The sequence below is a fragment of the Labrus bergylta genome, chromosome 22, assembly GCF_963930695.1.
Source record: "Labrus bergylta chromosome 22, fLabBer1.1, whole genome shotgun sequence".
NCBI lineage: Eukaryota > Metazoa > Chordata > Actinopteri > Labriformes > Labridae > Labrus > Labrus bergylta.
The window spans coordinates 21,694,135-21,708,388 of NC_089216.1; the positions used below are offsets into that span (position 1 = coordinate 21,694,135).

The following is a 14,254-nucleotide window of genomic DNA, read 5'->3' on the forward strand; positions in this document are numbered from 1 at the left end:
AGTGTTAGGCCAGTCTTAGCTAAGTCTTAACTCAGTCTTAACAGAGTGTTAGGTCAGTCTTGGTACAGTCTTAGCACAGTGTTAGGTCAGTCTTAGGACAGTCTTAGCACAGTCTTAGCACAGTGTTAGGTCAGTCTTAGCACAGTCTTTGCTCAGTCTTAGCAGAGTGTTAGGTCAGTCTTAGCACAGTGTTAGGTCAGTCTTAGCACAGTCTTAGCTCAGTCTTAGCAGAGTGTTAGGTCAGTCTTAGCACAGTGTTAGGTCAGTCTTAGCTCAGTCTTAGCACAGTCTTAGCTCAGTCTTAGCAGAGTGTTCGCACAGTCTTAGCTCAGTCTTAGGTCAGTCTTAGCACAGTGTTAGGTCAGTCTTAGCAAAGTGTTAGCTCAGTCGTAGCACAGTGTTAGATCAGTGTTAGGTCAGTCTTAGCACAGTGTTAGGTCAGTCTTAGCTCAGTCTTAGCACAGTGTTAGGTCAGTCTTAGCACAGTCTTAGCACAGTCTTAGCACAGTCTTAGCACAGTGTTAGGTCAGTCTTAGCACAGTCTTAGCTCAGTCTTAGCTCAGTCTTAGCAGAGTGTTAGGTCAGTCTTAGCTCCGTCTTAGGTCAGTCTTAGCACAGTGTTAGGTCAGTCTTAGCACAGTGTTAGCTCAGTCTTAGCTCAGTCTTAGCACAGTCTTAGCACAGTGTCAGCTCACTCTTAGCACAGTGTCAGCTCAGTCTTAGCTCAGTCTTAGCACAGTGTTAGGTCAGTCTTAGCAGAGTGTTAGGCCAGTCTTAGCTCAATCTTAGCACAGTCTTAGGTCAGTCTTAGCACAGTGTCAGCTCAGACGTAGCTCAGTCTTAGCACAGTGTTAGGTCAATCTTGGCACAGTCTTAGCACAGTGTTAGGTCAGTCTTAGCACAGTCTTAGCACAGTCTTAGCACAGTCTTAGCACAGTGTTAGGTCAGTCTTAACACAGTGTTAGGTCAGTCTTAGCTCAGTCTTAGCACAGTGTTAGGTCAATCTTAGCACAGTGTTAGGTCAGTCTTAGCTCAGTCTTAGGTCAGTCTTAGCACAGTGTTAGGTCAGTCTTAGCACAGTCTTAGGTCAGTCTTAGCAGAGTGTTAGGTCAGTCTTAGCACAGTCTTAGCACAGTGTTAGGTCAGTCTTAGCACAGTGTTAGCTCAGTCTTAGCTCAGTCTTAGCACAGTCTTAGCACAGTGTCAGCTCACTCTTAGCACAGTGTCAGCTCAGTCTTAGCTCAGTCTTAGCACAGTGTTAGGTCAGTCTTAGCACAGTGTTAGGTCAGTCTTAGCACAGTCTTAGGTCAGTCTTAGCACAGTGTCAGCTCAGACGTAGCTCAGTCTTAGCACAGTGTTAGGTCAATCTTGGCACAGTCTTAGCACAGTGTCAGGTCAGTCTTAGCACAGTCTTAGCACAGTCTTAGCTCAGTCTTAGCAGAGTGTTAGGTCAGTCTTTGCACAGTGTTTGGTCAGTCTTAGCTCAGTCTTAGCACAGTGTTAGGTCAATCTTAGCACAGTGTTAGGTCATTTTTTGCACAGTCTTAGCTCAGTCTTAGCTCAGTCTTAGCAGAGTGTTAGGTCAGTCTTAGCACAGTGTTAGGTCAGTCTTAGCTCAGTCTTAGCACAGTGTTAGATCAATCTTAGCACAGTGTTAGGTCAGTCTTAGCTCAGTCTTAGGTCAGTCTTAGCACAGTGTTAGGTCAGTCTTAGCACAGTGTTAGGTCAGTCTTAGCACAGTGTTAGGTCAGTCTTAGCAAAGTGTTAGCTCAGTCGTAGCACAGTGTTAGGTCAGTGTTAGGTCAGTCTTAGCACAGTGTTAGGTCAGTCTTAGCTCAGTCTTAGCACAGTGTTAGGTCAGTCATAGCACAGTGTTAACTCACTTTTAGGTCAGTCTTAGGTCAATCTTAGTACAGTCTTAGGTCAGTCTTAGCACAGTCTTAGGTCAATCTTAGCACAGTGTTAGGTCAGTCTTTGCTCAGTCTTAGCACAGTGTTAGGTCAGTCTTAACAGAGTGTTAGGTCAGTCTTGGCACAGTCTTAGGTCAGTCTTAGCACAGTGTTAGCTCAGTCTTAGCACAGTGTTAGGTCAGTCTTAGCAAAGTGTTAGCTCAGTCTTAGCACAGTCTTAGCACAGTGTCAGCTCACTCTTAGCACAGTGTCAGCTGAGTCTTAGCTCAGTCTTAGCACAGTGTTAGGTCAGTCTTAGCAGAGTGTTAGGCCAGTCTTAGCTCAATCTTAGCACAGTCTTAGGTCAGTCTTAACACAGTGTCAGCTCAGACGTAGCTCAGTCTTAGCACAGTGTTAGGTCAATCTTGGCACAGTCTTAGCACAGTATTAGGTCAGTCTTGGCACAGTCTTAGCACAGTGTTAGGTCAGTCTCAGCACAGTCTCAGCACAGTCTTAGCACAGTCTTAGCACAGTGTTTGGTCATTTTTTGCACAGTCTTAGCTCAGTCTTAGCTCAGTCTTAGCAGAGTGTTAGGTCAGTCTTAGCACAGTGTTAGGTCAGTCTTAGCTCAGTCTTAGCACAGTGTTAGGTCAATCTTAGCACAGTGTTAGGTCAGTCTTAGCACAGTCTTAGCACAGTGTCAGCTCACTCTTAGCACAGTGTCAGCTCAGTCTTAGCTCAGTCTTAGCACAGTGTTAGGTCAGTCTTAGCAGAGTGTTAGGCCAGTCTTAGCTCAATCTTAGCACAGTCTTAGGTCAGTCTTAACACAGTGTCAGCTCAGACGTAGCTCAGTCTTAGCACAGTGTTAGGTCAATCTTAGCACAGTGTTAGGTCATTTTTTGCACAGTCTTAGCTCAGTCTTAGCTCAGTCTTAGCAGAGTGTTAGGTCAGTCTTAGCACAGTGTTAGGTCAGTCTTAGCTCAGTCTTAGCACAGTGTTAGATCAATCTTAGCACAGTGTTAGGTCAGTCTTAGCTCAGTCTTAGGTCAGTCTTAGCACAGTGTTAGGTCAGTCTTAGCACAGTGTTAGGTCAGTCTTAGCACAGTGTTAGGTCAGTCTTAGCAAAGTGTTAGCTCAGTCGTAGCACAGTGTTAGGTCAGTGTTAGGTCAGTCTTAGCACAGTGTTAGGTCAGTCTTAGCTCAGTCTTAGCACAGTGTTAGGTCAGTCATAGCACAGTGTTAACTCACTTTTAGGTCAGTCTTAGGTCAATCTTAGTACAGTCTTAGGTCAGTCTTAGCACAGTCTTAGGTCAATCTTAGCACAGTGTTAGGTCAGTCTTTGCTCAGTCTTAGCACAGTGTTAGGTCAGTCTTAACAGAGTGTTAGGTCAGTCTTGGCACAGTCTTAGGTCAGTCTTAGCACAGTGTTAGCTCAGTCTTAGCACAGTGTTAGGTCAGTCTTAGCAAAGTGTTAGCTCAGTCTTAGCACAGTCTTAGCACAGTGTCAGCTCACTCTTAGCACAGTGTCAGCTGAGTCTTAGCTCAGTCTTAGCACAGTGTTAGGTCAGTCTTAGCAGAGTGTTAGGCCAGTCTTAGCTCAATCTTAGCACAGTCTTAGGTCAGTCTTAACACAGTGTCAGCTCAGACGTAGCTCAGTCTTAGCACAGTCTTAGCTCAGTCTTAGCTCAGTCTTAGCTCAGTCTTAGCTTAGTCTTAGCACAGTGTTAGGTCAGTCTTGGCACAGTCTTAGGTCAGTCTTAGCACAGTGTTAGCTCAGTCTTAGCACAGTGTTAGGTCAGTGTTCGCTCAGCCTCAGCACAGTCTTAGCACAGTGTTAGTTCAGTCTTAGCACAGTGTTAGGTCAGTTTTAGGTCAGTCTTTGCTCAGTGTTAGGTCAGTCTTAGCACAGTGTTAGCTCAGTCTTAGCTCAGTCTTAGCTCAGTCTTTGCACAGTCTTAGCTCAGTCTTAACACAGTGTGAGCTCAGTCTTAGAAGAGTGTTAGGTCAGTCTTAGCACAGTCTTAGCTCAGTCTTAGCACAGTGTTAGGTCAGTCTTAGCACACAGTCTTAGCACAGAGATAGGTCAGTCTTAACACAGTGTTAACTCAGTCTTAGCACAGTGCTAGCTCAGTCTTACTCAGTCTTTGCACAGTGTCAGCTCAGTCGTAGCTCAGTCTTAGCACAGTGTTAGGTCAGTCTTAGCAGAGAATTAGGTCAATCTTAGCACAGTCTTAGGTCAGTCTCAGCACAGTGTTAGGTCAGTCTTAGCAGAGAATTAGGTCAATCTTAGCACAGTCTTAGGTCAGTCTCAGCACAGTGTTAGGTCAGTCTTAGCATAGTGTTAGGTCAGTCTTAGCACAGTCTTAGGTCAGTCTCAGCACAGTGTTAGGTCAGTCTTAGCAGAGAATTAGGTCAATCTTAGCACAGTCTTAGGTCAGTCTCAGCACAGTGTTAGGTCAGTCTTAGCATAGTGTTAGGTCAGTCTTAGCACAGTGTTAGGTCAGTCTTATCACAGTCTTAGGTCAGTCTTAGCACAGTGTTAGGTCAATCTAAGCACAGTGTTAGGTCAGTCTTAGCTCTGTCTTAGCTCAGTGTTAGCACAGTGTTAGGTCAGTCTTAGCACAGTCTTAGGTCAGTCGTAGCACAAGGTTAGGTCAGTCTTAGCACAGTCTTAGGTCAGTCTTAGCACAGTCTTTGCACAGTCTTAGCTCAGTCTTAACACAGTGTGAGCTCAGTCTTAGAAGAGTGTTAGGTCAGTCTTAGCACAGTCTTAGCTCAGTCTTAGCACAGTGTTAGGTCAGTCTTAGCACACAGTCTTAGCACAGAGATAGGTCAGTCTTAACACAGTGCTAGCTCAGTCTTACTCAGTCTTTGCACAGTGTCAGCTCAGTCGTAGCTCAGTCTTAGCACAGTGTTAGGTCAGTCTTAGCAGAGAATTAGGTCAATCTTAGCACAGTCTTAGGTCAGTCTCAGCACAGTGTTAGGTCAGTCTTAGCAGAGAATTAGGTCAATATTAGCACAGTCTTAGGTCAGTCTCAGCACAGTGTTAGGTCAGTCTTAGCATAGTGTTAGGTCAGTCTTAGCACAGTCTTAGGTCAGTCTCAGCACAGTGTTAGGTCAGTCTTAGCAGAGAATTAGGTCAATCTTAGCAGTCTTAGGTCAGTCTCAGCACAGTGTTAGGTCAGTCTTAGCATAGTGTTAGGTCAGTCTTAGCACAGTGTTTGGTCAGTCTTAGCACAGTCTTAGGTCAGTCTTAGCACAGTGTTAGGTCAATCTAAGCACAGTGTTAGGTCAGTCTTAGCTCTGTCTTAGCTCAGTCTTAGCACAGTGTTAGGTCAGTCTTAGCACAGTCTTAGGTCAGTTTTAGCACAGTGTTAGGTCAGTCTTAGCACAGTCTTAGGTCAGTCTTAACACAGTCTTAGGTCAGTCTATACACAGTGTTAGGTCAGTCTTAGCTCAGTCTTAGCACCGTGTCAGCTCAGTCTTTGCACAATCTTAGCTCAGTCTAAGCACAGTGTTAGGTCAGTCTTAGCTCAGTCTTAGTTCAGTCTTAGTACAGTGTTAGGTCAGTCTTAGCTCAATCTTAGCACAGTCTAAGCACAGTGTTAGGTCAGTCTTAGCACAGTCTTAGCTCAGTCTTAGCTCAGTCTTAGCAGAGTGTTAGGTCAGTCTTAGCTCAGTCTAAGCACAGTCTTAGCACAGAGATAGGTCAGTCTTAACACAGTGTTAACTCAGTCTTAGCTCAGTCTTTGCACAGTGTCAGCTCACTCTTAGGTCAGTCTTTGCACAGTGTCAGCTCAGTCTTAGGTCAGTCTTAGCACAGTGTCAGCTCAGTCTTAGCACAGTGTTAGGTCAGTCTTAGCTAAGTCTTAACTCAGTCTTAGCACAGTGTTAGGTCAGTCTTAGCAGAGTATTAGGTCAGTCTTGGCACAGTCTTAGGTCAGTCTTAGCACAGTGTTAGCTCAGTCTTAGCACAGTGTTAGGTCAGTCTTAGCACAATGTTAGCTCAGTCTTAGCACAGTGTTAGCTCTGTCTTAGCTCTGTCTTAGCTCAATCTTAGCACAGTCTTAGCACAGTGTTAGCTCAGTCTTAGCTTAGTCTTAGCTCAGTCTAAGCACAGTGTTAGGTCAGTCTTAGCACAGTCTTAGCTCAGTCTTAGCTCAGTCTTAGCACAGTGTTAGGTCAGTCTGAGCACAGTGTTAGGTCAGTCTTAGCTCAGTCGTAGCACAAGGTTAGGTCAGTCTTAGCACAGTCTTAGGTCAGTCTTAGCACAGTGTTAGCTCAGTCTTAGCTCAGTCTTAGCACAGTGTTAGGTCAGTCTTAGCACAGTGTTAGGTCAGTCTTAGCACAGTGTTAGCTCAGTCTTAGCACAGTGTTAGGTCAGTCTTAGCACAGTCTTAGCTCAGTCTTAGCTCAGTCTTAGCTCAGTCTTAGCTTAGTCTTAGCACAGTGTTAGGTCAGTCTTGGCACAGTCTTAGGTCAGTCTTAGCACAGTGTTAGCTCAGTCTTAGCACAGTGTTAGGTCAGTGTTCGCTCAGCCTCAGCACAGTCTTAGCACAGTGTTAGTTCAGTCTTAGCACAGTGTTAGGTCAGTTTTAGGTCAGTCTTTGCTCAGTGTTAGGTCAGTCTTAGCACAGTGTTAGCTCAGTCTTAGCTCAGTCTTAGCTCAGTCTTTGCACAGTCTTAGCTCAGTCTTAACACAGTGTGAGCTCAGTCTTAGAAGAGTGTTAGGTCAGTCTTAGCACAGTCTTAGCTCAGTCTTAGCACAGTGTTAGGTCAGTCTTAGCACACAGTCTTAGCACAGAGATAGGTCAGTCTTAACACAGTGTTAACTCAGTCTTAGCACAGTGCTAGCTCAGTCTTACTCAGTCTTTGCACAGTGTCAGCTCAGTCGTAGCTCAGTCTTAGCACAGTGTTAGGTCAGTCTTAGCAGAGAATTAGGTCAATCTTAGCACAGTCTTAGGTCAGTCTCAGCACAGTGTTAGGTCAGTCTTAGCAGAGAATTAGGTCAATCTTAGCACAGTCTTAGGTCAGTCTCAGCACAGTGTTAGGTCAGTCTTAGCATAGTGTTAGGTCAGTCTTAGCACAGTCTTAGGTCAGTCTCAGCACAGTGTTAGGTCAGTCTTAGCAGAGAATTAGGTCAATCTTAGCACAGTCTTAGGTCAGTCTCAGCACAGTGTTAGGTCAGTCTTAGCATAGTGTTAGGTCAGTCTTAGCACAGTGTTAGGTCAGTCTTATCACAGTCTTAGGTCAGTCTTAGCACAGTGTTAGGTCAATCTAAGCACAGTGTTAGGTCAGTCTTAGCTCTGTCTTAGCTCAGTCTTAGCACAGTGTTAGGTCAGTCTTAGCACAGTCTTAGGTCAGTCGTAGCACAAGGTTAGGTCAGTCTTAGCACAGTCTTAGGTCAGTCTTAGCACAGTGTTAGCTCAGTCTTAGCTCAGTCTTAGCACAGTGTTAGGTCAGTCTTAGCACAGTGTTAGCTCAGTCTTAGCACAGTGTTAGCTCAGTCTTAGCACAGTGTTAGGTCAGTCTTAGCTCAGTCTTAGCACACAGTCTTAGCACAGAGATAGGTCAGTCTTAACACAGTGTTAACTCAGTCTTAGCACAGTGCTAGCTCAGTCTTACTCAGTCTTTGCACAGTGTCAGCTCAGTCGTAGCTCAGTCTTAGCACAGTGTTAGGTCAGTCTTAGCAGAGAATTAGGTCAATCTTAGCACAGTCTTAGGTCAGTCTCAGCACAGTGTTAGGTCAGTCTTAGCATAGTGTTAGGTCAGTCTTAGCACAGTGTTAGGTCAGTCTTAGCACAGTGTTAGGTCAGTTTTAGCACAGTGTTAGGTCAGTCTTAGCACAGTCTTAGGTCAGTCTTAACACAGTCTTAGGTCAGTCTATACACAGTGTTAGGTCAGTCTTAGCTCAGTCTTAGCACCGTGTCAGCTCAGTCTTTGCACAATCTTAGCTCAGTCTAAGCACAGTGTTAGGTCAGTCTTAGCTCAGTCTTAGTACAGTGTTAGGTCAGTCTTAGCTCAGTCTTAGCACAGTCTAAGCACAGTGTTAGGTCAGTCTTAGCACAGTCTTAGCTCAGTCTTAGCTCAGTCTTAGCAGAGTGTTAGGTCAGTCTTAGCTCAGTCTAAGCACAGTCTTAGCACAGAGATAGGTCAGTCTTAACACAGTGTTAACTCAGTCTTAGCTCAGTCTTTGCACAGTGTCAGCTCACTCTTAGCACAGTGTCAGCTCAGTCTTAGGTCAGTCTTAGCACAGTGTCAGCTCAGTCTTAGCACAGTGTTAGGTCAGTCTTAGCACAGTGTTAGGTCAGTCTTAGCTCAGCCTCAGCACAGTCTTAGCACAGTGTTAGTTCAGTCTTAGCACAGTGTTAGGTCAGTCTTAGCACACTGTTAGGTCAGTTTTAGGTCAGTCTTTGCTCAGTGTTAGGTCAGTCTTAGCACAGTCTTAGCTCAGTGTTAGCTCAGTCTTAGCTCAGTCTTAGCTCTGTCTTAGCTCAGTCTTAGTACAGTGTCAGCTCAGTCTTAGCACAGTGTCAGCTCAGTCTTATCACAGTGTTTGGTCAGTCTTAGGTCAGTCTTAGCACAGTGTCAGTTCAGTCTTTGCACAGTGTTAGGTCAGTCTTAGCTCAGTTTTAGCACAGTCTTAGCACAGTGTTAGGTCAGTCTTAGCACAATGTTAGCTCAGTATTAGCACAGTGTTAGGTCAGTTTTAGGTCAGTCTTTGCTCAGTGTTAGGTCAGTCTTAGCACAGTGTTAGCTCAGTGTTAGCTCAGTCTTAGCTCAGTCTTAGCTCTGTCTTAGCTCAGTCTTAGTACAGTGTTAGCTCAGTCTTAGCACAGTGTCAGCTCAGTCCTAGCACAGTGTTAGGTCAGTCTTAGCTCAGTCTTAGCACAGTCTTAGCACAGTGTTAGGTCAGTCTTAGCACAATGTTAGCTCAGTCTTAGCACAGTGTTAGGTCAGTCTTAGGTCAGTCTCAGATCAAACAATGGCACCATATCACTCTGTGTGTCTTCTCGTGAGAACTAGATCAGGCTTGAAGTATAAGATCATGTGATCAAAACAGACAATCACCAGGTTACTTTACCCTTTCTGAGGTTTATGATGTAGCTTTAGCAATGGGACGTATGTTGGTGAATCTGTACATATTTATTTTTTTAATGGCAAGATTTACTTGAGTCAGTAACCAAAGTGGGGATCATGATAGAAAGAGAGGGGGCTCACGTGATGCCTTCCAAAAACACAATTACAAAATGTAAATGATCTAAAATGTTATATTTAACCCATTATTGTACAAATATATATATAAAAAAGTCATTTAATTTTCAAATGAAACCATACCATGAACTGAGACAAACAATGAAGGTGTTAGAGACATCATGTGTGTCTGTTTGATACCCTTTGTATGTCTCCTACATTACATGTATACTACTTCTGTTATAATGTAATGTTTCTTTGAGTTTTTCAAATGCCAGCATTTCGATCGGCTTATTGGTCAAGTGCCCGGCTGTGTGTGTCACTCCAAGCTTTAACTCCTGCCGTGAGGGTTGACGTGAACACGTGGTAGCTACTCTGTTGTGTATTACTGTTTTTTTTTCATCTGTAACTCACCCATTGTCCCCCCCTCCCCAGCAGTGAGCCCCAGCTGAGGCAGGTGGGCATGGTTTTGGAGGGCAGCTCAGAGGCGCTGTGTCCCCCCCCATCTCTGGAGCTGAGGCCGTCCTGCAATAAGAGCCAGCCCTCACCCCCCCTGGGCTCCAGCTCTCAGCCCCAAGACGGAGTCTTCCTCGACGACAAGGAGCCCGTCAAGTACGGAGAGCTCATCGTTTTAGGGTGAGGAAGGAGACGACTTATTATTGATACTCTTTCACCACTACAGCGTAACAGGTCGGACAGATCTAAAGTCTACCTGCAGTTCAGTCCAGGAATCTCTCACCTGATGTGCCTTTATTGTAGAGAGAGGACAGTGGATAGAGTCGGGAGGGAGAGAGAGAGAGTGGGGAATGACACAGATTTGATTTGAATTGTTTTTTTGAATTATTATTATGCATATTTGAATGTTTTGCAGACACAATGGCTCTCTGGCTAACGGGGACAAAGGTCGCAGGAGAAGTCGCCTGGCTCTCTATAAACGACCGAAAGCAAACGGAGTCAAACCTGACGTCATCCACAATGTGTCCACCCCCCTGGTGTCCAAGGTGAGTTACCGCACCCATCGGCCACACTAAGGGACAACTAAACAATCAGTTCACAGTAAATATAAGCATACCCCCTCTCAGCTATAAATTAAGGTTTAAAAATGAATCCATGTTTCTGTTTTCAGGCACTCAGCAACAAAAGTCAGCACAGCATCTCGTACACTCTGTCACGAAGTCACTCTGTCATCGTGGAGTACACACACGACACCAACACAGACATGTTCCAGGTCAGTGTCTACACACACACACACACACACACACACACACACACACACACACACACACACACACGCGCGCACACACAGACATAGTCACGCACACACACACACAACACCAACACAGACATGTTCCAGGTCAGTGTCAACACACACACACACACACACACACACACACACACACACACAGAGACATAAACACACACACACACAGACACACACAGGCATGCCTGTCTGGAGACAACCTGTTGGTTGTATGTCAGACTGGTGGTGGTTAGTCCAGGGGTCAGACTGGTATGTCAGACTGGGGGTTGTCTGAACAACCAGAGGTGGATGGTTGGTCAGAAGAATTGAAAGTTTCAGTCTCAAATAATAAAGGTCTATGATGTGAATCTTAATTTTCTCTGCAGAAAATAAATAACTAAGAGAAAACTTCTGATATTTTTTAAATGGTTTCTGTAAGGAGTCTTTTATTCTAATAGTGACAGAACCAGTTGGTCATTAGAGTCAGAGAACGAGAGAAATATTGAAACATAGAACCAGAAACAGATCTGACCCGAGAGCAGATTTATCAGAACGCTGCGTCAGCAGAAAGAGTGAGGAGGAAAGGGTTAACCCTAACCCTAGTGAAGAAGTAAGAAAGGATGAGAGTGAGGAAATGAAGATGAGTCAGAGACGTCTACTCTGTTTTCCCTCTTCCTGCAGCAGATCACAGCGGTGATTCTTCTTCTTCCCTTTGTGAGCTCAGAGGTCGACTCGCCCACTTTGAAAACACTTCCTGTCTAACATACAGACTATTTGAGATTGTCAACACACATTTTAAAACACACAATAAAAGCAAGAATCCCAAAAATAAATCTTGAAAGAAAAACATCTTTCAAAAACTGTCTTCCTCCCCATCAGATCGGTCGCTCCACAGAGAGCATGATTGACTTTGTTGTCACGGATACGGCAGGCAGCAGCAGCAGTGGTGGTCAGGGTGGGGGGGCAGCAGGTGAAGGAGGCGGTGGAGGTCAGTCGGCTCAGAGCACCATCTCTCGTTACGCCTGTCGCATCATGTGTGAGCGCAGCGCCCCCTACACCGCCCGGATCTACGCCGCTGGCTTCGACTCCTCCAAGAACATCTTCCTTGGGGTGAGTGTGTTTTATAAGGGGGGTGGTTACATTATTATTATTATATATTTATTTTTGTTCAGACCTTTAAGTAACAAACTTGCAGCATATCATGCTTTCAGATTGTTTTTTGAGTCCTCCAAGGGAGCTGCCTGGGTTCCAGTCCGGCCTGTGGATCCTTTCCTGCATGTCATTCTCCTCTCTCTCTCCCCCTCTGATTTTCCCACTGTCCTATCACATGAAGGCAATAAGCCCCAAGGGGTATGATCCTTAAGTTAATTTATCATTTATCAATTATTCTTTATTTTTAAGCAGAAATGCTAAATGGCTGTTTTTAAATATGTAATTTATTACATCACAAAAAGGATGGAAACATGCGATTTCATTGGCTGAGAGATGATCAGCGATGACAACACTCCCGAGTTTCACTCTGAGATAGAAATAGAAATGTAAAAACGCAGACTCAGCTGTTTGTCATCCTCCATCATCATCTGACCTCTACGTTGTGTCTGTTTGTGTTTGTGTGTGCTTATAAATGTGTGTGTGTCTGTTTGTATTTGTGTGTGCTTATAAATGTGTGTGTGTGTGTCTGTTTGTGTTTGTGTGTGTACGTGTGTCCTGTTTAGGAGCGTGCAGCTAAGTGGCGGACGTCGGATGGACTGATGGACGGTCTGACCACAAATGGTGTGCTGGTAATGCATCCGGCGGGAGAGTTTGTGTGCGAGCCGGCGCCAGGAGTTTGGAGGGAAATCTCCGTGTGTGGAAACGTGTTTGCTCTGAGAGAGACTCGCTCGGCCCAGCAAAGAGGAAAACTGGTGAGGAGAGAACTTGATCCACCCTCTTTCTAACTCATTACGTCTGCATTAATGTGACCTCATAACCATATCACACATGTCTGATACAGCAGACACACACATCGACGGCCCAGTGTGTGCTAGTCAGACCACCAGTAGCTACAATCTACACATCTGTCAGACCAGCACAGCAGCTACAATCTACACACCTGTCAGACCACCACAGCAGCTACAATCTACACATCTGTCAGACCACCACAGGAACCACAATCTACACAACTGTCAGACCACCACAGCAGCCACAATCTACACATCTGTCAGACCACCACAGCAGCCACAATCTACACATCTGTCAGACCACCACAGCAGCCACAATCTACACATCTGTCAGACCACCACAGCAGCTACCATCTACACATCTGTCAGACCACCACAGCAGCTACAATCTACACATCTGTCAGACCAGCTACAATCTACACATCTGTCAGAACACCACAGCAGCTACAATCTACACATCTGTCAGACTACCACAGGAACCACAATCTACACATCTGTCAGACCACCACAGCAGCCACAATCTAAACATGTCAGACCACCACAGCAGTCAGACCACCACAGCGAATACAATCTACACATCTGTCAGACCACCACTGCAAACACAATCTACACATCTGTCAGACCACCACAGCAGCTACAATCTACACATCTGTCAGACCACCACAGCAGCTAAAATCTACACATCTGTCAAACCACCACAGCAGCCCTGAGGTTGACTTAAAGGATGAGTGGTTTTCAGAACTGCTTTAAAAGTATTAATAAGGTGATATTTATACCAAGACAGGCACTGAGCTGTGAATTATTTAAAATAGACAAATCTATGTAAAGTTAGATATTAAACACCGCTATAGAGCTGGAATGGAATGATCCATGTGCTGTGACTGTGAGACTGAAAGTCGACTGAAGCTCTGACCAATGAGTTAATTTCATTATCTTCATTCCGTGAAATGATTCACAGCTAATAATCCTCAATGTTACCATGGAGACAAAGCAATCAATCCGTCAGTCAATGATGGTGATGACTGTGTGATGATGTGGAGCACAGTGCCCTCTGGTGGTCATGTATATGTTTCTTACTGAGTGAATCAGCACAAAGCAGATCCCCCCCCCCCCCCCCCGCATACATCAAGAAGGATGAATAGATGTGATCAGCTGAGTGGTTTGTATGTTAAAACTTTGCTATTTTGTGATTATGTGATTTTAATAACCTCCAGGTGGAGAACGAGTCAAACACCCTTCAGGATGGCTCTCTGATCGACCTCTGCGGGGCCACGTTGTTGTGGCGGACCCCCGCTGGGCTCCGCCACACCCCCACCCTCAAGCAGCTGGAGTCTCTGCGGCAGGAATTGAATGCAGCACGGCCACAGTGTCCAGTGGGCTTCAACACGCTGGCCTTTCCGAGCCTCGCCCAGCGGGAGATCGTGGACAAGAAGCAGCCTTGGGTCTATGTGAACTGCGGCCACGTGCATGGATACCACAACTGGGGCTTTAGGAAGGAGAAGGTCCCAGCCGGACCTGGGGGCACCGCCCCCCCCAGCACAGGAGAGAGGGAGTGCCCTATGTGCCGCCGCGTCGGCCCCTACGTGCCATTGTGGCTCGGCTGTGAGGGGGGACTGTACCTGGATGCTGGGCCCCCAACCCATGCATTCTGCCCATGTGGCCATGTCTGCTCTGAGAAGACTGTGGGGGGGTGGAGCCAGATCCCGTTACCCCATGGCACCCATGCCTTTCATGCCGCCTGCCCCTTCTGCGGCACATGGCTGACAGGCGAGCAGGGCCATATCAAACTCATCTTCCAGGGGCCAGTTGACTGAAGGGGGCCCCCCCAAGGATGGTCTCTATTATCTGGACTTAAAGACTTCAAAAAGAGGAAAAAAATGGCAGACATGACGAGCTGAACGAGTCTGTACAAGGATATGTGTAAATAAATTGTGTTGTCATGGAAACACATTTGTCATTTTTCTTTGTTCTTGTTTGTTCTCAAAGTGAAAC

The 14,254-nt window shown here is 45.6% G+C and overlaps 1 protein-coding gene across 2 annotated transcripts in view; it reads left to right on the top strand.

Annotated features, from left to right (window-relative positions):
* peli3 (pellino E3 ubiquitin protein ligase family member 3) overlaps positions 1-14,208 on the top strand; it is a 38,433-nt gene extending 24,225 nt beyond the window's left edge. Inside the window, exons 2-7 of one of the 2 annotated variants that reach the window (XM_065950206.1) lie at positions 9,521-9,718; positions 9,954-10,083; positions 10,209-10,310; positions 11,202-11,432; positions 12,038-12,226; positions 13,477-14,208. In XM_065950206.1, coding sequence (XP_065806278.1) covers positions 9,546-9,718; positions 9,954-10,083; positions 10,209-10,310; positions 11,202-11,432; positions 12,038-12,226; positions 13,477-14,076 — 1,425 coding nt within the window. In that variant the 5' untranslated portion in view covers positions 9,521-9,545 and the 3' untranslated portion in view covers positions 14,077-14,208. Of the gene's footprint in view, positions 1-9,517; positions 9,719-9,953; positions 10,084-10,208; positions 10,311-11,201; positions 11,433-12,037; positions 12,227-13,476 lie in introns of both variants that reach the window. The other variant, XM_065950205.1, reaches the window with a different exon arrangement.
* The last annotated feature ends 46 nt before the right edge of the window (positions 14,209-14,254 follow it).